The sequence below is a fragment of the Python bivittatus genome, unplaced genomic scaffold (genome assembly GCF_059951505.1).
Source record: "Python bivittatus isolate LINGU-HERP-01145 unplaced genomic scaffold, Pbiv_v1 ctg000080_np1212, whole genome shotgun sequence".
Lineage (NCBI taxonomy): Eukaryota > Metazoa > Chordata > Lepidosauria > Squamata > Pythonidae > Python > Python bivittatus.
In genome coordinates this window covers 81,446,997-81,470,279 of record NW_028277035.1, presented here as the reverse complement: position 1 = coordinate 81,470,279, position 23,283 = coordinate 81,446,997, and the positions used below count along the sequence as shown (strand labels likewise).

Here is a 23,283-nt window from a genome sequence, read left to right as displayed (position 1 = left end):
AGCCACTTAGACTGAGATTACATATTTTGTTGTACCATGGTTTGCTTGATCATGGCTTACTAAATCAACCACAAAGAGCTAAATTTCAAATCATGGTTTAAAATCACAATGACTGGTTCACACAATACTATGAGGCACACCAGACAAACCACATTACATTGTAACATGATGTGTGAGTGCAGCCACTGTCTTCCTATTTCACTAGACTAAGTTTAAGCACTATGTTTAACAGAAATGAATGTTTATATGCACTGCAGCTACTCTGTTGTCTCCCACATTTTTTACTGTAAGCTTCCCTAGGGCACAGACTTATCTTCTTCTACACTGTAAGGTACAAGATGTATTGATCATGATTTACAAATAATGAGAATAATTGTAGACCCCTTTTCATGTATGTCCCAAACTTCCTTTCTTTAACTTAACTAAAAGCTGAGATTGTCAGGAATTCATCCTTGGATTCCATACAGATTTCTGTACTTGTCAGCAGATATCTGGCAGGGGTAGGATATCTGCCACCTGAAATGGGAGAGAGACCTACTGCTTGAGCGAGAAGGAGGAGTCCCCACTCCCTTGCATATCTGGCCTCGTGCCTCTCTTCCCCAGCATCAGCCATAACATCATCACTCATGCTCTAGTCAACCAGCCCGACAGGTACCCTGTATGTATCAGTCTCCACCACAACAACATCACACTGAATCATTCTGAGGTCTCCTCAAAGTCATGCTTATAGGATAGCTACCCAGGGTGTAAACAAGTGGCTATTCTGGGCAGTGGGTGGGGAGGATTGCACCCTGTTCTCTATCAGAAGCCCCGTTTCATTGCACCAAATGATAGGGGTGGCCCTCATATTTAGCAATGCTAATTTAAAAAATCCTTTCAAAATCACAGACAAGCGGTGCCCCAGGCTTATGATCATGAACGATGATCAATCCTGCAGAAAGACTTCTGTTGCTTTTCCTTTTCACCTTCGCAGAGCCTCATTAACCTCAGAGAATATATAAACAGTTTTTGACTAGCAGTGTTAGATCCTCACATTTCAGACAATAATGGCCAGACAGGAATAAAGGCAAACTATTTCACTCAGCACTGACAAGCCCACACCTCCATCTTTGTCTCACAGATGGCCGTGGCTATCATTTCTGCTCAGCTAGATTCATGACTCTTGTTTTGTCCTCATCAACCGAGCAGAGCTTTTGGCTCACTAAGTTTGAAAAAAACATGGCAGGAGCTTCTGTACAGGCTTCATCTTAAAGGGCATTGCTGAAACACAATATTGGAAAACCAGCCAGGGCTGACTAAGGTTCTCATCCTGCCTTCCTGGTTTGAAAATGATGCGTCACTGCTGCCAACAGAACTGATGCAGTAAAACCCATCTAGGACAAACCTGCTCTTGAAGGTTTGAAATCAGAAGGACCCTTCTTACTATTCCATTGCAGCTTTCCTTGCAAGCCTATCGACCCCAAGAACATTTCAAAGGCATTTTCAGGCTCGCCATTTGAAGGCACGCGGATGTTCTGAAGATGCCTCCTTCTGCAGAGACTTTCAGTTGTCAATGCACACATCCAGATTGACATAACAGAAATGCACAGCACCCAGGTTTTGCTTGCCTCACATTCCAAACAAGAACTGCAGCCTTTCGGAGGGCTAGAGCTGAATTCAGGATCTCATAAACTTCCTTAGAAAAGAAAAATAATGCAGTCCAATACTTTGTTTTAAAAGGCTTCTTACTTGCTCAGGACATGGACAAAGGTAAGCAGGATGATAGGCAATGTCCTACCAAAAAGAGTAAGAAAGGGTAGCACATACCATAATTATATATTGATTTTCTATAACTCGTTTGGTGCCCTTGGAGCCATTTTGGGAAGAGCTCCTCCACACATTGCATAAGCACCCTAACTGGCTCCAAAGTCTAGATGTGTCCACTGGCAGAAAAAAATTGAGGAGTCCTGGCTCAGGGGTGACATCCATAAAAAATAGGCAGAGTTTTGATTGCACCATGGTGGACACCATCTTGACTGTTTGTACCACACCCTCTGGACAACCCTAAGTCAGTGGTCCTGAAATTATCCTCCTCCAGGCCAAATTTTATTCTGTGTCAGAAGAGAAATGAAACTCCCAGCTTTCCTCATAAGGAGTAAGGAGAAGGAAGGGAGGGAGGCAATTCTCTCTCCTATCCCCACATATATTCCTGCTTCTAGCACTGGCACATAGCAATAGTCCAGGTAGCTAAGTCCACTACCAAAAGCACCAGGGAATGTCATTTTTAATGGAAAACTATAATTTGGGAAATGTAATTAAAATGTTAACGAATAGTCTGCGACTCCCACAATTTTTGGGTGGTATGGAAGACACAAGTCTGGGCTTAAAATTTGTCTCCAATCAATCTGGTCTTCTAGATAGTATTGTGCAGAATATTGTCTAGCTAATATTCTTTCTTGCCACAAACCTGCTGGAATGATAAGATAATTTGAGTGCTATATATTTTTAGGAAGTATTTATTTTAACCCCTTCATGGATCACTGCCTTGTCGTGGCGAAGGGGCTTGCGTAACTCAGTGAAGCCATGAGCTATACCGTGCAGGGCCACCCAAGACGGACAGGTCATGACAGAGAGTTCTGACAAAATGTGGTCCACTGGAGAAGGAAATGGCAACCCACTCCAGTATCCTTGCCAAGAAAACCCCATGGACAATGTTAAAAGGCTAAAAGATATGACGCCGGAAGATGAGCCCCTCAGGTCGGAAGGTGTCCAATATGCTACTGGGGAAGAGCGGAGGGCAATTCCAAGTAGCTCCAGAAAGAGTGAAGCGGCTGGGCCAAAGCCGAAAGGACGTTCAGCTGTGGATGTATCTGGAAGCGAAAAGAAGGTCCGATGCTGTAAAGAACAATATTGTATAGGTACCTGGAATGTAAGATCTATGAACCAAGGCAAGCTGGATGTGGTCAAACATGAGATGACAAGATTGAACGTCGACATCTTGGGAATCAGTGAACTGAAATGGACGGGAATGGGTGAATTTAATTCGGGTGACCATTATATCTACTACTGTGGGCAAGAAACCCTTAGAAGAAATGGAGTTGCACTCATAGTGAATAAGAGAGTGAGAAAGGCAGTAATGGGGTACAACCTCAAAAACGACAGAATGATCTCAGTGCGTATCCAAGGCAAACCATTCAATATCACAGTCATCCAAGTCTATGCCCCAACCACTGATGCTGAAGAAGCTGAAGTTGACCGCTTCTATGAAGACCTACAACACCTTCTAGAACTAGCACCAAAAAAAGATGTCCTTTTCATCATAGGGGATTGGAATGCTAAAGTAGGAAGTCAAGGAGTAATCGGAATAACAGGCAAGTTTGGCCTTGGAGTACAAAATGAAGCAGGGCAAAGGCTAATAGAGTTCTGTCAAGAGAACAAGCTAGTCATAGCAAACACTCTTTTCCAACAACACAAGAGACGACTCTACACATGGACATCACCAGATGGTCAATACCAAAACCAGATTGATTATATACTTTGCAGCCAAAGATGGAGAAGCTCTATACAGACAGCAAAAACAAGACCAGGAGCTGACTGTGGCTCAGATCATGAGCTTCTTACTGCAAAATTTAGGCTTAAATTGAAGAATGTAGGGAAAACCACTAGACCACTCAGGTATGACTTAGATCATATTCCTTGTGAGTACACAGTGAAGGTGATGAATAGATTTAGAGGATTAGATTTGGTAGACAGAGTGCCTGAAGAACTATGGACGGAGGTCCGTAACATTGTACAGGAGGCAGCAACTAAAACCATCCCAAAGAAAAAGAAATGCAAGAAAGCAAAATGGCTGTCTGATGAGGCTTTACAAATAGCTGTGGAAAGAAGGAATGCGAAAAGCAAGGGTGAAAGGGAAAAATATAAGCAACTGAATGCAGATTTCCAGAGAATAGCAAGGAGAGATAAGAAGGCCTTCTTAAATGAACAATGCAAAGAAATTGAGGAAAACAATAGAATGGGGAAGACTAGAGATCTCTTCAAGAAAATTGGAGATATGAAAGGAACGTTTCGTGCAAAGATGGGCATGATAAAGGACAAAAAAGGCAGGGACCTAACAGAAGCAGAAGAGATTAAGAAGAGGTGGCAAGAATACACAGAAGAACTATACAAGAAAGATCTTAATGTCCCTGATGTCCACGCTGGTGTGATCACTGACCTTGAGCCAGACATCCTAGAGAGTGAAGTCAAGTGGGCCTTAGGAAGCATTGCTAACAACAAAGCTAGTGGAGATGACAGGATTCCAGCTGAGTTATTTAAAATACTAAAAGATGATGGTGTTAAAGTGCTGCACTCAATATGCCAGCAAGTTTGGAAAACGCAACAGTGGCCATGGGATTGGAAAAGGTCAGTTTACGTTCCAATTCCAAAGAAGGGCAACGCCAAAGAATGCTCAAACTATCGCACAATTGCACTCATTTCACATGCTAGCAAGGTTATGCTCAAAATCCTACAAGCTAGGCTTCAGCAATACATGAACCGAGAACTACCGGATGTACAAGCTGGGTTTCGAAGAGGCAGAGGAACTAGAGATCAAATCGCCAACATTCGCTGGATCATGGAGAAAGCACGAGAGTTCCAGAAAAATATCTACTTCTGCTTCATTGACTATGCAAAAGCCTTTGATTGTGTGGATCACAACAAACTGTGGCAAATTCTTAAAGAGATGGGAGTACCAGACCACCTTACCTGTCTCCTGAGAAATCTGTATGCGGGCCAAGAAGCAACAGTTAGAACCGGTCATGGAACAACCGATTGGTTCAAAATAGGGAAAGGTGTACGACAAGGCTGTATACTGTCACCCTGCTTATTTAACCTATATGCAGAGTACATCATGAGAAATGCCAGGCTGGAAGAATCACAAGCCGGAATTAAGATTGCAGGGAGAATCATCAACAACCTCAGATATGCGGACGATACCACCCTAATGGCAGAAAGTGAAGAAGAACTAAAGAGCCTCTTGATGAGGGTGAAAGAGGAGAGTGCAAAAGCTGGCTTGAAACTCAACATTAAAAAAACTAAGATCATGGCATCTGGACCCATCAATTCCTGGCAAATAGAAGGGGTAGAAATGGAAGCAGTAACAAACTTCATTTATTTGGGCTCCAAGATCACCGCAGACGGAGACAGCAGCCATGAAATTAAAAGACGCTTGCTCCTTGGGAGGAAAGCTATGGCAAGCCTAGATAGCATATTAAAAAGCAGAGACGTCACCTTGCCGACAAAGATCCGCATAGTCAAACCTATGGTTTTTCCAGTAGTAATGTATGGCTGTGAGAGCTGGACCATAAAAAAGGCCGAGCGCCGAAGAATTGATGCCTTTGAACTGTGGTGCTGGAGAAGACTCTTGAGAGTCCCCTGGACTGCTAGGAGGTCAAACCAGTCAATCTTAAAGGAAATCAACCCTGATTGCTCATTGGAAGGATCGATAATGAAGCTCAAGCTCAGATATTTTGGTCACCTAATGCGAAGAGAGATCTCTTTGGAGAAGACCCTGATGCTGGGAAAGATTGAAGGCAAAAGGAGAAGAGGACGGCAGAGGATGAGATGGTTAGATAGCATCACTGAAGCAATGAGCATGAAACTGAGCAAACTCAGGGAGGCAGTGAAGGACAGAAAGGCCTGGCGCAATATGGTTCATGGGGTCATGAAGAGTCAGACACGACTTAACGACTAAACAACAACAATTTATTTTAATGGTCCAGAATGGTTCAGCATGCCATTCAATAGGGAAAACTAGTGGATTCAGGCCCTGTGGATAATTTTCTTAGGCGAACGTGTTCTGAAAGTTAGAATTACAGCTTCTGGAGTAATTTACCTTAATTTGGCTGTCATTGAATCACATGATATGCATTGATCCAGATTTTAGGAGCTGCTTCTCAACTTGCTTTACATTCATTCTTTAAAGAAGAATGTAGGAGTCTGTAGTATGGACTACCATGTGGAGATTAATGATTCAGCTTTTCTAAACAATTTTGCAAATGTCACCATCTATGAGTCCATGCTAACAACTGATATCATCTGTTTAAAAAGCCAGTCCTTGAAGGAAAACAATATGTTACAGGTAGCATTAAGTTTCAGACTTTAGGACTTCTTCTGCATCATGATGCTAGATGCTAATTTGAGTAAATCTGAGTTGTGATGCCAGTATTCTGACTGCTATCCTTCTCTCTCTTTCAACATAAAATTGAGGGAACAGTAGGGGAAAGCCATGCCTATCCAAAGGTAGACTGTAAGAAAAAAAAAGACTGATTAAAAAAAAAATTGGATGGAGAAAATTGGAGCAGAGATATTCATATTAACCATGTGATATAGTCCTCCCAGAGCCCTACTACTACACATTACACTGGTAGCACCACATATGAGACTGCCAGAAGTCCTGAGCGCTAAAGAAGTATTGGCATCCTTTCCTGAACATATCTGAACTGGTATTGCTATGTATCCATATTGACATCTTTTTAAGTCCCAAGCCTAAGCAGAACCAAAATGTGGGTGCTTACCAAGCAAGACCAAGTTTTATGAGCCAGCAGAATGCTGGCTCACATAAGTCCTATCACTCCTCTCCTGTCTAATTCAGAACCTAATTATTTGGCTTCAAACTTTATTTAATTAACCTCAGACTGGATGTTTTCTCTTCACCATCCTGATGTACATGATGGACCACATGCGGAACTGCAAAATGCATCAGATATTATTGGTATGGCAGAATTTATTGGTACCTAGGGAGGCCAGAATGGGCAGGGCTCCTGATGCCCAGATGTCTTTTCAACTGGTGTAATGACTTGTTTGCTTTAATAGAGGTTGACCTCAAACCTGCATGTCTTGGTCCTTATTTGAAAAAGAGACATCTTAATGAGAAATGTTGATTCCCCATGCCCATCCCAAGAAGATATGTTACAGCCTAGCTGTGTTGGGCAAGGTCATTGACTGGATTAAAACTGATCCATTGGCAAAGGAAAAAAAAAAGGAAGGTTGAACAAAAAGGATGTAATAACCAGTTAAGCAATCCAATAATAACTCAGTGAATAGACATGCTGTCTTTTTAGCCTATGAAGTATATCATTCAGAATACTGGTATAATGACCCAGTTTTTCATAACCGCCAAGAATCAGATATAACGGGGAAAGATCCATTTGGATCCTGGCTGCTGAGCTCACCTGCAGATGTAATACTCACCCTACTTGCTGACTGAACTTCCTCCCTTTGTTTTATCTGTAGATTCTGCTTTCCAGAATTCCCAGTGAAGCTACAACTGACCTCTGTAGGAATTGTTTGACTCTATTTTGAGTAGGGGAGCAAGTCTGGCTGATTCAAGACAACATGAAGTTGCAAGAGAAGGAAGCTGACATACAAAAGATGTTTCTGCCACACAGCTTTTAAGCCTTTTAGAAGAGCGCCCCATGCAGTTTTGAACTGAACCTGCATACCCACTAAGCTGCTGTATAGGACTCAGAGAAACATCTTCTTTTCCTGGTACTGAAAAAAAGAAAGTTACCATGTACTTCGCAGACTACGTTCTTGTGAATGTAAACGATTCAAGCTTTGTGCAGGAGCTGGTGAGTTTCTAGGTTTATAAGCTGATTGCCATGGTGGAAAGAAGAGCCAGTAAATGGATTGGTTTCTCAGAATTACTCTCTGGAGTAATGAGGGGACCAGGATCACCCACAAGTGCTCCATACAGAGGCTTTCTGTGATGAGACCATAAGACAGTGGTCTCTGGTGGGTTTTAAAGTTCTGGGAGCCAGGGGAAAGTCATCTCACCTAAGCCACAGTTTGGCATCTTCAAACAGACACGGGATTTGCCCATTTCCTCTCTTAACCACCTTGGGAAATTGCTTAGTGGCTTTTTGGATGTTAAGAACCTTCAGAAGGACAAGTTTCACTACACCAGGTGAGTTTCCTTCTATCCTTGATGAAAGAAGTTTTATGCAAGCTTAAGGCTTTTAAAAGGAAAAACTACTTTTGAATACACAGCAAAAGGGTGATTAGAACATTGCTTTTGAAAAGTTATAAATGGATTAAGGGGCCAGATGGACTTGAAAAGTTTTTGAAATCATTACAAGAATATTTCTTGTGGGTGGTCTAACATTTTATAACTATATATATATATGAAGACTTTGAAATCAACTGCAAGAAATTTCCCCATGGGAAAGTGCTGTTCATTGGGGGAAAAAACATGATAAGGGGGGACTTTGAAGGTTCACTAGAGGGAACCAGGGAGAGCTAAAGACTATAATTAAAGGAGAAGAGACCTATTAATACAAAATGGAGCAATACTGTTTGACTGTGAAAGAATTCAAGGATATTTGGGAACAATGCACTCAGAAATTGCTTTTAAGAATGTCTGAATGGATTCAAAAGCAGTTAAGGAAGAGGAGCAGATTTTACTGGATAAAACTGAGACTGAGGCTGACTTGAATGTAGCTCTGAAAATGGATTTTAAAATGTTAGGCTACAAGAAGGATATGGAAAACAATGTTACACTGAATTTACAAATGAAACTGGCTGATGTCTTAATAATTAATGGGGACATACAAATAATAAATCAGAAGAGTGATCTGGATAGCTTTCTAATCTTGGATTTACAAAAGGGATGTCTTAAACCTGGGAAGGAGTTTCTGAGTGGAGACAAAAAAAAAAATGATAAGAAATCAACTTGTGGGACACAATTTGAAGGGAATAAAGATCAAGCTTCTTAAAAGGAAATGGAAGACATACAAAGTGGATGTATTTGATCATGGTTATATAGGTTGCAGTTTTTGGTAGCCCTCAATAGATTTTTTTTTACTAGGACCAAATGGTGAGGCTTTAAAGATATGTTTATAGATAACCAATAAGATATGGGAAGAAGATTTTTTTTCTTTTTTTGCTGCATTTTTAGAGAAAGTGATAAGTCACTGGGTTAAAAGTACAGTAAAGGAATATGAAATTGGTTTATTTGATTAAGGTTAAAATATATATGTTATTATTTCTGGTAACTCTTAATGGACTTTTGCTGATTAGGACTGAATGACAGAATTTTATAATTTTTTTATTAATAAGAGATGAGTTATGGGAAGAAGATATCTTTTATTGAAATATCAGAGAAGGTGATAAGTTACTGAAGTTGTTTGTACTTGTCTTGAGAGAGAGGGGGGAGTCAGTTATTTATATATCTTTCTTCTTTTTTCCTTATTATTTTTTTCTTCTCTTTTTTTTTGCAATATATATGCAAACTAAGTTTGCAAATGCAAACTAAGAAATATATATATATATATATTTCTTAGTTTGCATTTGTTTTCTATCTTTGTATTTGTCAATTTTAATAAAAATCATTCAAAAAAATGTCTACGCAATTCCCTGGCAAAGTTGTGAATGCAGAGCTACCTTACAAAGTCATCCTAGACAGGGGAACAGAAAAGAATGCAGCACCATCCAGAGTCTGTGGTATTAAGGGGACACAGTTTCTGAACAGAATAAACAAGCCACAATGCATGGCTGCTGAGTTTTATTAACTCACAAGGTCTCAACTCATTCAAGTCTTTTCCATAGTTCATTAAATAAAGTAATTTAGCATCACATGTTCAATAAACACTTGACATGAATTTAAGCATCCAGATGCTCGTTTTCCTGCTATGCATGGCCTTTTACTTCCTAGTCTTCTGGAACAAGGCTGGCTCTCGTATGTCATAGGAAAAACTATTGTAAATCTTTGGAAACCGTGGCAAAATATTATCTATGAATGGGAGGCAGAAAAGGAGACAACAATGGTGTTAGAAAGATAAAAGATAACCCACTCTTAACAATTTAATAACAAAAATAAATAGTGCAAAGAAATTCCCTCTTCATGAGTACGGGTTACCAATCATTTCTGGGGGACAGAAACAAGCAATGACTTCTACTTATCCCCAGAACACTGTGAATAGGACCTCAGATCATATTTTCCTGGTCTGAGTTGAAAGTTGTGTTTGTGGCTTGTGCCAGCTACAGCATCTCGGGTAAATGGTATTATCACTATGTTACTGGGAAAGACCTGCCATAGAAGCTTCAGCTGATCTTACTGAGGCAAAGCTGGGAAAATGCAGGAAGGGAGTTTTTATTTAAAAACTGATGGTTGTACCTGCATATATGTGCCCTTTTATGCTCTAAGTGGGTATATTTATTTATTTATGCAGTAAACTTACATGACCGCCCATCTCATATCCATGACTCTGTGCAGCTAACAATTAAAAACAAAATAAAAACAGGATAAAACAACCACATTTTTAATAAATAAATTTAATGTAATGCATTTATTTAACCTATCTGTAAGGCCCCCCTGACTCTACGCCACTCTGGAAGGCAAGCAATGAAAACAGAACATGAAAAACAATTAATCAGAAACAGGACAATGGTTCACCCAGAGGGAACAACCCACATCCAATTTCCAACACACACCAACCACAAGGAGCCCTCCACTCATTCTAGCTTAAGGCCTAAGGAAAGAGCCAGATCTTCAGGGCTCATTTGAAGATAAGCAGAGTTGGTGCTCTAGGGGATGCTGGCAGGTATGGGGACAGAGAAGGTACACAACCAGGATCCCATCAAATGGCACTGATTCATGGATAGAACCTGAAGCATGCCAACTCTGTCAAAATGGACAGGAGATGTAGACATGAAGGGGGAACAGATGGTCTCTCAGATTAGTAGGCTCTATAGGACTTTATATTTGATCACCTTAAATTGCATTCAGAAGTCTACTGGCAGCTATTGCAGCTTGTGGAGCAGAGTTGTTACATGGGCATACCACAGCATTTCCATCAGTGCCCATGACTTCTGGACCAGTTGCAATTTCTGGATGGCAGCCTCAAGTAGAGTCAATTGCAACAGTCTCCACGTGAGGTGACGAGTAAAATAAGGAGCAGCTCCTGATCCAAGAATGGGAACAACTAGCACACCCCAGATAGATCTGTGCAAAAGCCTTCCTGGCTGCAGCTGCCACCTGCTCTTTGTTTGGGAGCTGAAAGTCCAAGAAGACATCCAAACTTTGTTCTTATCAGCACTGATTGGACATTGGGGAGAAGCTGTGTCCCCCATTCCCAATTCCTGGAGATGGTTCAGAAGGTGATGGCATCAAAAGCTATTGAGAGATCAAGGAGGAACCCTATTCTGGTTCCTCCAGAGGTCATTAACAAGCACAATCAATGCTGTCTCTGTACTATGTCCCAGCCTGAAATTCAGTTGAAAATGGTCTAGATAATCCATTTTCTCACCTTCATGACAACTTTCTCCAAAAAGTGAAACCTGAAGACTGGATGAAAATTGTCCAGGACTATTGGATCCAGCAATGACTTCTTGAGGAGGGGATGTACCATTACCTCCTTCAATGCAAGTGGGATCACCCTCCTCTTTCTAGGAAGCTGTCACTACTGATGATGCCAACAATATGTCACCTTCCAGGAGGCCTTCACCAATGAAAAGGAGCATAGAACTAACCCATAGGTGGCTGGGTTAATAGTCTGGGCAATTCTGTCCACTTCCACACAAGTCATATAATCAAACTTATCCCAACTAACCAACAAGATCAGTCCTCTGTCACCTTGATTAGACCCATCCAGTCAGAGTCCAACTCTGAGCAAATCGGAGTCACTTTACCCACCAGATGCCTAGAATATTCTTCACAGCTACCCCATAGATGATCCTGTGCCTATCCCTCCCCAGCAATGAACAGGTCATTTTAAAAAGGGCTGCTGGATTACTATGTGTGGATGCAATAAGAAAAATAGCTGTGTTTGGACATGTTTATTGTCATGATGTAATCCCAAATATAAGGCATTTTTACCTGTGCCAAATTAGATTCATTCTTTGCTTTCCTCCAATGGTAATGTAGGCACCTCTTCTGTCATTTCATCTCCTGGAACTGCTCAGAAAACCAAGAAATCCCCTGGGATTGACACACACAGGGTGATGACACATAGGAGGGATTTGATCAAAGACCCTTATCACCTGCCCATTCCAACTGAGACTAAGGCCTCTTTTCCCCTAGATCCTTGAGATCCCTAATCTCCCTCTGGAACCCAGTAGGCCCTACCTCCTGTGAGAGAAGCGATAGCACCAGCAAGCCAAAAAGCAATCCAAGAATGATCTGATCATGAGAAAGAACTGGTGATAATGTCTCTCACCTACTGGTCACATAACAGCTGCCCTGAGTCAAAAACCAGGTCTAACGTGAGACCCAGTATGTGTTGGGCACTCTGTGACTTGGGTCAGGCCCATGGTTGTCGTACCAGACTCAACCCTGTCCAGGGGCAGATAGAAGGACTCTTGGTGACTCCACCACCAACCCAGCTATGGAATCAAGCAGCTCAGGCAGAGATATTTCTGTGCAGCAAGGAGGCAACAAGAGCAATAAAACTAACTGCTCCCTAGAACCCAGCTTCAACCATAGAGTCTCACATCTGGCTATCTACAGTGCATGGCCTCTGACAGCTAACAAGGCTTCCCGGATGACAACTACCAGTCCATGCCCCATGCCCAGCTGATGACAAATACAAAACACATATCCAAGAGGCAAACATCCCCCTCTGGGCCCACCCAGGTCTCAGTTATATATTCCAAGTTGCCTGCCTCTTCCATGATCAAGTGATGAATAAAGGTGATGATATTGCAAACTGACCTGGCAGTTTAGGATCAGGAACTGGAGACCGGGGCTATTGAGGATCCAGTAACCTGGTATCAGGGACAAATACTGAAGGCTGAGAAGTGGGATCAATCCCAACCCACACCACCTTCCCTGGGAGCAGCCTGCCCTCCTCTCATTTCTCTTCCCAGTCTGACCCCAACCACTGCCTCCTCCTCCCCAGCCAAAAGACCCTTCTACCAACCTCTGATGCCCATGCAGTTCAATGCAACTCTTTAATATATATTAAAGTATAAGATCCACCCACAGAAAGGAAAGAGCTTGGCAGTTGTTTGCCTGGCATAGAAAGTTGAGAGGTCACAGCAACAGGGAAATTGTCCGATGTGTGTGTGTGTGTGTGTGTGTGTGTGTGCAATAGGTGGCAGTCCAGACTGAACACCTGGAAGGTTGCTGCTGAAGCATCCCAACCTGAACAGTATTTTCTTAAGGCGGCTTAAAGTCCAGGTGGCATTAATATGGGATAGGAGAAGCTTAAGAGTGCAGTGCAGATATGCAGTATGTAGAGTAGGCTATAAATAATATTCTACAAGAGAGAATTCTGTTCTGTGGATAAAAGAATATACTAAAGAAATGTTTATAGGGCAATTGTTTCATTGACTATATCTCTAAAATGATCATTCATGATAAAGGATTAACCCCAAACCAACATCACAGTACTACTAAAACAATTCACTAGAAATTTGGATTGAAAGGTAATTTATTTGCATTCCCCATTTTAATTAGTTGCATTCTCAAGATGGAGAAGGGTAAATATTTAAAGTGCAGTTATATTAAGCTGGGTAAGGTTGCTGCAAAAGGAATGACAGGAATATTTTAACCTTGTCTATCTCCAAGATGGCATTTCATACCTAGCATGCTTTCATTAAATGGGGGGGGGGGTCAACTAAATTGGCTCTTGTTTAAAATGGATAGTTGAGAAATGAAAGGATGCATCACTAACTTTGTCTAGAATTTTTCTAAAAAATGAAAATTTTCTTACGAATTTAAATTCCAACAAGAAAGCCAACAAAAGTAATCCGGGCAATACTGCCTGAATACCATTTGTGAATTATTTTTGCCAATTTCTCTAGACACCCTATTTTTCACAACTGATTACAAGGAAAATCTGCTTCTTGCCATGTGGAGCCTACTCTCTTTTATATTGTGTTGGCATAACATAACTTCCTGATGCCACTGCTAAATTCTTTCCTAAAGCAATCTAAGTTCTTGCCTCCAAGTTCTGATTTTAGTCATCCACTTTGAATGGTTCCAACCTCATCTGGGGGGAGATGACTCAACCTTTATATTTTAAAAATGGGGAAGAAGCTTTACTCTCTGAATAATAATGTCAAGTCCATCTTAGATTTCCTTGGAGGCTTTTGCTTTACAAAAGAACATTAAGGCCATACTGAAACTTGCTAAGATATTATTTATACCAAAGTGAAAGAGATGATACCCCCAAGATACGAACTGTTCTCATCCTTTTCAATTTCATTGAAGAGCTCTGCTGATAGTGCTCCCTCAAACTGTGGCATTGCTAAATTACTCATCCCAAAATATGTTTTTAATTGCAGGCCTTGCCAATAAATGTGGATTAGTGCATATTTAATATATATTAAAAATGTTCCCTTCAGTCTTTAACTAGAAATAAATGAACAGCTGATCCATTATTAAAGAGGTTCAGTGTAGACAGTTGTTATTTCCAGTCAAGGAACAATTATCTATTTTGAATGCCCTGAATTACTAGTAAGGGAGTATCTCTAGTAGACTACAACAAATGAGCATTAGGTTAAAGCGGACATATTTCCTGTGCAACAACCTTTTAGATAATAAGGAGATGTTCTAAATATGAAGAAAGGATCCCTCCTAAGAAAAGTTATTGGTCTTTATATGTCACAGTCAACATCCCCCAGCAGCAACTATGAATATGAAATCAAACAGGATGGATCATTAGGCCATCTATCCACGCTCCTGCCAAAGAATGGGATAGTTCATCCACTGAATGGATCCTAGATAAGCCTCTTCAATTCAGATCACACTATGCTGTGAACAGACAGGGGAGGCCTTCAGAGCCAAACATTTTAAGTGAACCAAGCCACACAGTATAGAAAATTGTTTCTCTCTCTCTCTCTCCCCCCTTTCCAGCCAGCCCCAACACACACACACACACACACACACAGAGAGAGAGAGAGAGAGAGAGAGAGATCCGTGGTATCTTGAAGCTATTTTATCTTGGAGGAAATTCAGCCCCCAATATTGCAATGAAGCAGATCATCACTAGCAGCTGAATGAGCCATTTGAGGAGGAGGTTGCACCTCTGTGTCTCCCAATTAATTAAATAGTTCAGTTAACTCCAGGCTTTCAACACCCTATTCCTGATTTAAAAACCCTACAGCATTAACTATTAAGGGCTTGGAAAAGTTTGCAAACAGTCCTTAAACGTACAGCCTTTATTAACCCAGAGAAGAAATTAGATCCCAGGAACCAAACCATTACCAGCTGTCATTATAATTTGCTTTGGTATATTATTGTATCTCTGCCTATCCTCTCTGATCTCTTTTTTTCCTGTATCCTATCTATATTTTTATTTAAGTAAGGCCTTTTAGAAATGCATTAATGATGAGTGCATAATTGAAGTGCTTTGATGATTATGACAATTAGGATGACTATAAGAACCTTTAGTGATAGATTATTTCAACAGCCTGCAATCCCCTTGCTGGCTGTTGTGTTTTCTCTTTGAAGGCTCAAGACAATAGAGCACATGTGTAGGTTCCTGCATCTATAACTAGTCTTGCCCATTACACATTTTAGAGTGGATTATCCTTCTTCTAGTCAGAAAATATTCTCTGCAGATCAGAAATAGGCATACTTCAAAGGCATGTTCATTAAAGAAATAGCTTTTCCTATTTTTTAAAGGATAAATTATGAATATTACAAAGCTGATGTAAGTGGTAATCTCCAACATTTCCACAATCCTTTCATATTTGCTGTCAGCATTTATTCAAAGTGCATATAATTACATTATTGCACTGCTAGCATCTTACGTTTTGTTCACATAACGTCTTGTAGATGGAAAGCAAGGAATTTTATGTGACTGCAGTATGCAATGGCATAGTTTTATAAATATTGCTCATTGGTACATAAGAATGTCTTTGTAGAACCAAATCAAGGTCCATCTAGTTCAGCTTTCAAATTTCAGGAATGATTAATCTGATGTTTTCAAGAGCTCATTAAAAAAAAACACTCCCAGAAAGCATAATGTCGCTTACATCATTTCCCTACATTGCATCATATTTGCCCACTCACTCCATATGGAGGGATTGCTTGGACAATATGTGGTGTTATATTCTTGGAATATGTAGTATCATCTGCAACATGATTATTACCCTGTATTCACTCGTAGTACAAGTTTTCATTAGAAGGTAGGGAATCTGCTGTTGGACTTTACATCATGTAGACCAATGGATAAGGAACATGGGAATGGTACTCCAGTAGCACCTGGAAGGTCAGAGATTGCCCATGTGTACTCTGTGTAAATGACTTACATATCTCTCTATGGTAGAGAAAGGCAGGTTGTCATATGAACACATCCTGAGTTGACAAGGCAAAACATTTAAGAAATCAATATTACAGAAGAAAATTGAGAATTCTTTAAGTCTTTTTATTTTTTGGAAAGCAGACTATGAGAAAGTTGTATTACCTGTGAAGATTCATTCTAATCTTCAACTTTCAAATCTCAGAAAATTCCATTTTTGCTGAATATCTAACAAGAATGTCAGTCTGGGAAATGCTGATGACATTCCATGGGATTCAGAGGAACCTCCAAGTATTGTCTCCTGCCAGAGCTAAGCTTACCAGCTTCATAAAAAGATTCTAGTCCTTCTAACTGCAACTGGACTTAACTCTGTAGAAAAATGCCTGGTTGAATTATATGAAACTTTCACACTTGTTTGCCATGCTTCTCAAAAAAATACTACGTAGTGCTTCACTATTGTGTGAGAGAGAGTATTTTTATTCAGTTTTTATTTTTTGTCTGAATTACTTCAGTAGATTCATCAGCACCAATGACTCATTACATGAAACAAGCTCTTCGTTTATTATCATTTCAGCATATCTCATCATCCCCTTCACTTGCCAATAGTCCTTCTGAGGTGCAATTCAAAGTCTTGATTATGAGTTAGAGGATGTTACACAATTTGGGGCATCACCCGCTGTTTTGAAAGCATGTGTGTGCTCAGGATTAACCTCCCCCAAGAGTTTAAACTCTTCTCTCGGTTCCACCATCTGTCGAAGCACTTGGGGCCAACTCTCTGATTCTGGAATTTCCTTCCCTGGAAGGCCAGGTATTATAGTTCCATCTTCGCTGTCCTTTTGCCTGAAGGCAGAAATTGTTTTATTCCAACCAGCTATTGGCTTTTAAGCTGTCTTTTTTTAAGCAAGCACCTCTTAAATGGGTGTGTGTGTCTTTTGTTTTTTTAATTTATTTCCTTTTATGTTTCATTAACACGCTGCATTTTTATCAGTATTATATGACCGTGAGCTATTCAGAGTGCTATTTAATGGGATAGTTAGAACATAAATTTAGTAAGTACATGATAAATTAAGAAACCTGCAACTGATGCAAAGGACCACAATCATTGTCTGCCTCAAGGAGACAAGAAGTTAATTTTTACTATTCAGTGCCATGTCCATAATCAATGAGCCCAACAGTGTAACTGCTGTTTAGCAATTGTGTGCCCCTGTGTCAAAACCTGCCTTCTTTGGGAAAGACTGTTTAATTTGGGTGGGGAAGAGAAGAAAGTTGTGTGTAGGAAAAAAATTGAATAAAACAAAGCCAAGACTCTGTCTCAGAATACTAAAATCTCTGTCAACAGTTCCAAGTGGATCTGGAACAAATGAGTCATTTTACTGTAGCAAATATATTTTCTAAAATCAATCTGTTTGAAAGAGGCACGTGAGCTCTCATCACAAACACTATTAAAATATCTGAAAAATACCATTCAGCTTGTCCAAACTTCGATAGATTGGTGTAAAAGAAATGTAACCCTGAGTACACAATAGAAAAAGCACTCATTTTAGTCTTTAATTTGTCAGTAAGAAACATCACCTGTTTTAAAACAGAAGTTAACAGATTAGCATCTCTTTCAGGGTTGTGCATTGCTTTGGATTTAATGGTACTTTGTTCACCTGCACAAACATAGCATCTGCCTGCAACTCATTAAAGCAACTGCATCTTTTCCCACAGTTGGCTAACTGCCCTCTGCAGCTGCCACATGATCCCAGGGAAAAATGTGGCTATTTTAAAAGAGTAGAGATAGATGCTCTATTTTTGCTCCTTTGTACTCCAAAGGAATTTTGGAATCAAATTCAAAGTGCAACCCTTACAAATGATTTTATAAATACATCTATGCATCATACATGCAACATCCTAAAGTCAATCGCTCATCTTTCTAGCTAAAAGAATCCCAGTACTAGAACTGAAGGAAAAAAAATCCAAGGAACTACTATTAGCTAAATTAGCAGCACTTTGATATTTGAATTGTGTTGTTGTTGTTTTGACTCAGTACAAGGGTACATAGAGTACATTCATGTTGTTCAACATTACTTTTTTCCCTAGTCAAGTTTCCTGGGCTGTCTCCTTCTGACAATGCTACTTTTCATTCCACCATAACCTGATTGACTTCTGTTGAACAACATGCATATTGTTCTGCTACAATGTACACAGTTGGTACAGCATCTTCCCCTCCTCCTTACAACAGCCTGATACAACAGGTAACATTCCACTTTACAGATAGCAAACCAAGGCTGATCAATGATTGTGGCTTAGCAGACATTTGAATCAAAGTCTTCTACTTTGGAGGCCAAATTCTCGGATCCGTTTTGTTCATCACCACATAAAGCTAATTTTGCAAAACCCAATGAATGTTCCACCTTTAATTTTTCCCTGCATAATGTGAAGAACATACAAAGCATAATGGCATACAAATGGGGAAAATATAACTTTGCCATCGTGCAGGAGTTCCAAGGCAAGAATATATAAATCTAATCGGCATTATTCTCAATGTATGACACACAGCTAAGAAACGTATGTAAGAATCTGACCTTCTGTCCAAATCAAACTCTTCAAACTATGTTGACCTGATATGCTTTCCTACTTCCTTATGCTTGAATGGCCTAATAATAGCTTTGTGGCATGACAGAGCTGAATGAATGTCATCCTCGTCAATATGTCCTAGAGCCTTTTTGGTATAGAAAGGTCATTGGCAGAAGTGAAACTAATCTACATTCCTCAGAATTGGACTCTCAAGGAGTTAATTGAATCTAAATGTGATCGTTTTTATTTGGTATGACAATTTTTTTTAAAAACAAGACAAAAACAAAAAAGCATCAGAGATTCATTTGGCTGGAAAATACGGAAATGGGAAGAGGCAGCCATAAATTTCCTGGGTTTCTTTGGCAAAACATTCAAACCCAAATTAATCTCTAATCAGTTATGACTGTTTAGGGGAGTGTTTCTCAACCTCAGCAATCAGGGGTGTGGACTTCAACCTCCAGAATCCCCCAGCCAGCCATAGGTTGAGGTTGAGAGGGTGAGGTAGAGAGGTTGAGAAACACTAGTTTAGAGTAACAGATGATTTTTTTTTTCATATTTATATCCTGTCTTTCCTCAGGATGCTCAAGGTGGCACGCTTGTGAGTTGCCATTCTTTCGTCTTATCGTTGTGGGAGTTAGATTGAACGGAGAGTTCATGACTGACCAGTGAGTTCCATAGCCAACTAAGGGAGCTTCCTGATTCACCTGGTCCCAATCCATTTCCTCAAACATTGCTATAAAACTGACATGTGCCCCTTTCATTGGCTGCCAAATTTAATTGCCTGCTTCAGAGTCCACTTGAGTGCCTCTCTCTTTAATTCTTAATTAGTTTTCTCAGTTTTAAGACGTGGGTTTGCTAGTAGCTTCCGGTCAGTGCATCCCATCGGTCATGTTAGTACTGTGATTGGAGAGGAGCGTTTCTTTATATCATGACAGGAAGCTGCTATTCATTCAGAAATACACATGAGCACAAACATACTTTGCAGGCCAAGCTTTAGTAGGATTACTCAGCTTTCTGCCTGCAAACAGATATATTGATACCAGAATATAAATCAAATGCTTGCATGTCTATGGCCATTTACAAGGCAAAGATTGTGACAGAAGGCAGAAGAATTTGCTACTTTTCTTAAATACAATGTCCTATCATTTATTGTTCACATAGATTTGAAGGAATGTAAGCAATAATCATCATAATATCTTAATGCAAAGAGTTCATATCTTGGTCTAATTACACAGTGCAAAACTGTACTCTGAAAGATAGCTTTGCAACTATATCAGTGGGGATTTTCCCTCATATCCCATAAGATATTCACCTCTGAAAGCAATAATCTCATGTATACTCTCCCTGCTCCCCAAAAAATCCCATTTCACTAAGACTTACTGGCCAATAAGCATGTTACTAATTGGGATGTTACTTTGGGTGCAGCTCTGAGACACCCTAGAATAAACATATGCCACGAACTCATTGGCTGACCTTGGGAAAATCACTTATTTTTTTCTTATCTAAGTCTGACTTCAGCTGTAAAAAAGCTCCGGCATTAGTGTTCTGCTTTGTTTCCAGGACATACGAAAGAAAGAGCTAATATTAAATCACTTTTCATTTTCAACATACCCACTGTTCACTAGAAAATGCATGTCCTATTGGATATAAAATTAAAAACAGATATTTTAAATATGTTTTCCCCAGGAGGAATGGATAGCAATAAAGCATTAAATGCATGAACAGTAAGGGCTTTACATTCCTCTTCTGGACTATTCTAGTTTTCATAGTTTCTTCAGTATTATTTAAATTTGGCGTACTTGTACTGTACGTTTACTACAATGAGCCATCAAGATCACAAGACTTAACTCTGCAGGCATCGCTGTCTCTGGTCAAAGAATTTTGCAGGGCCCATCTGTGCAGGCTGCTTTCAAAGGGAGGGGACGAGAAGAAGTGAACTGAACTCATGTGAAGCATGTTCCACTATTGTTTGACATCAAACACTGCAGCAAGAAGTCTTATGGCTAGAGCTTCTTCAGCAAGGACACAAAAGCAACCCTGGAATAATTGGCTCTCTCAGTGGCATAAACACAGCAGGTGAATGTATCAGCGTAACCTTTGCTAAGATCTCCAGGAGAGCAATGGCTTGGCCGCTTCTCCCAGGAAGGTCCTTAGAAAAGTGGGGAACTCTTAGGAAAGGTAGAGGGCAAAGAACAAGCCCATCAAAGCTCAAGGCACACATCTCCCTCTAACTCATTGCTTTTCCTCTCCACATTCTTTTTGCAGGTGGACACTGGAACAAAGTGCCAGCCCCCTCTTAGCATTAGCTAAGTTATATAAGGCCAAAAGGGGAAAAGCAGACAAGGAAGGCAATGGGTCATCTGACCTCTCGCTGACATGATTGCTGCCATGCGGTCATCCTTCGACTTCTTTGTCCTGCTGGGGATTTGTTTCACATCCCTCCCCAACTCTTGAGGTTCCTGCTTACTTTCTGCCTCTCCCAGAAGTACCACTACTCCCTGGATGCAAGGCCTTGTGTCCCCCTGGTGTCCTTCCAGCTTCCTCAGCTCCTGCTGCATTCTCCTGCTGCAGGCGCCACCCAGCCTCTGCTCAGGTTCCATCTCCATGGACAGATGGATGGACTTGAACCAGGACAGCTGCCTTCAGCCCTTGACTTGGCAAGAGCATAAGCCCTACGCTCAGCCAGAGAACCGCTGCTACCCAGGGGACTGAGCTGGAGTCCCAGCAAATGTGTGATGTGCTCTTACTCCCAGGGAAAGGCATCTCGCCAGACTTGGTATGATGCATTCTGACTTACTGTTGTGGAGAGGCACCACTTACTGTTCCACATCAGGCAGCAAAGAATCTCTCTCTCTCTCTCTCTCTCATTCATACACACACACACTCACACTCATGCACACAAACACAAGTTGCTTTTCCCTTGAGCTTTGGGGACTGCTAACAACCTCCCTCCAGAGGATCTTGTAAAGAGAGATGATCTCACAGCTGTACATAAACTGTCTGGTTGCCAAGCCCCCTCCAACACTGCCCCTCAGCTGGCAGGAAAACTTGCACAGGAAAGGGCCTTGGACCCAGCAGTCTGGGGAAAGTTTCAGCAGCCAGATCGACTGCCACACCTGTCTCCCCACTGCTCGCTCTGTCCCTGGGTTCCGATGTGTGCCAAGTGGTGCTTCTCCACACCCAGGTGCCTTGACCCTCCCCAGCCATTTTTCTGGGCAGGTCTGGCTTCCCCGCCGACCTGCCTGCCTCTATTGTTCTCCCCAGCCAGACTTTACCTTCTGCTGCCTCCGGGCCATGTCGGTGGGCTGCTTGGCATTGAAGGGGTAGGCGATGCACCTCATGACGAAGACGTAGAGCTGCAGCTTCTTCTTCCTATCTTCTTCCTCCTTTTGCAGCCTTTCCAGCTCTTCCTTCTCCTTCTCGCTCACCACGGAGGGGCTCGGGCTGGAAGGCCGGACGCTGCTCCCGCTCCGGCTGCTGGGCTGCAGCCCGCCGCTGCTCCCGCCGCCGCCGCCCCCAGAGCTCTCACTGGTCCGGCTGGGAGAAAGCCGAGCCCCCGACGCTGCCGGGGCCAGCACTTCCTTACTGCTCTCCTCTTCCACGATCTCATCGGATTCTTCTTCACTCGACGACGGGTCCAGCATGTTGGCCGCAGACTAGCGCCCGCAGCTCGGCGGGGCGAACGACGCGGGAGTGAAGGGCAGCCCGCCTGGCACCGGCACAAAGCCTGGACGGATTGCTCTGGCGCCCTTCTTTCAATGCCTCCCCCGGGTCCTCCTGCCCCCTTTCGCAATCGCGGCTTTTAAAGGAGCGAGAGGATTACCAGCCGATCGGGGGTGGGGGAAATGAGCCTTCACGGAGAGCGGTGGAGGCAGCGGACGGCGGAGAGCGCACCGCCGCCGTCTTCCCAGGCTTACGTGGGTTTATGGCTTTAACTCTTGCCTCCCCAGGCGGGCTCCGCTGCCGGGGAGCGACGGAGAGCGAGATCAAAGGCTGCTACCCGCCAGTTCACTCCTCATCCAGGGAGGCCGGCTCGGTCCCCCCATCTCTCTCTCTCTCCCTCTCTCGGTGGGGATGCCGGAAGACTGAAGGGGCTCTGCGGCGCCTTCTCTTCCCTCCCGCTCCCGAGCGTAGTTCCTTCAAGGGAGCAAAGCCGCAGCGCGCGAGGAGCTGACCAAGGTGCTGAGCAGCGAGCCACCAACTGCGGCGGCAACGAGAGCGTTCGCTCGGCGCAGCAGCAGCAGCAACAAGCAGAACGGCCCACCCCTAACTGCGCAAGCTCAGTGCTGCCTTCTCCTCCTCCTCCTCCCTCTTCTCCGCGCGCGGGCGCTGCACATGACTGTTTGGGAAACTGAAGCCCCCCCTTCAAGAGACATTTGCCCTTATCTTACCTGCTCCCGCCCGCCCCGCCCCACCTTTTCTGTGGAGCGGCGCTGGCTTTTCCTTCCTTGACTCTTTCCCTCCCTGCTTAGCCCGGAGCCCTTAGCAAAGGAGGAGGAGGAGGAGGAGGAGGAGG

The 23,283-nt window shown here is 42.1% G+C and overlaps 1 protein-coding gene across 1 annotated transcript in view; it reads right to left on the bottom strand.

The window, feature by feature from the left end:
* CADPS (calcium dependent secretion activator) overlaps positions 1-22,471 on the bottom strand; it is a 402,311-nt gene extending 379,840 nt beyond the window's left edge. Inside the window, exon 1 of the mRNA XM_088134415.1 lies at positions 22,043-22,471. Within this exon, the coding sequence (XP_087990541.1) occupies positions 22,043-22,411 (369 nt within the window). The 5' untranslated portion in view covers positions 22,412-22,471. The remainder of the gene's footprint in view (positions 1-22,042) is intronic.
* Positions 22,472-23,283: the final 812 nt, after the last annotated feature.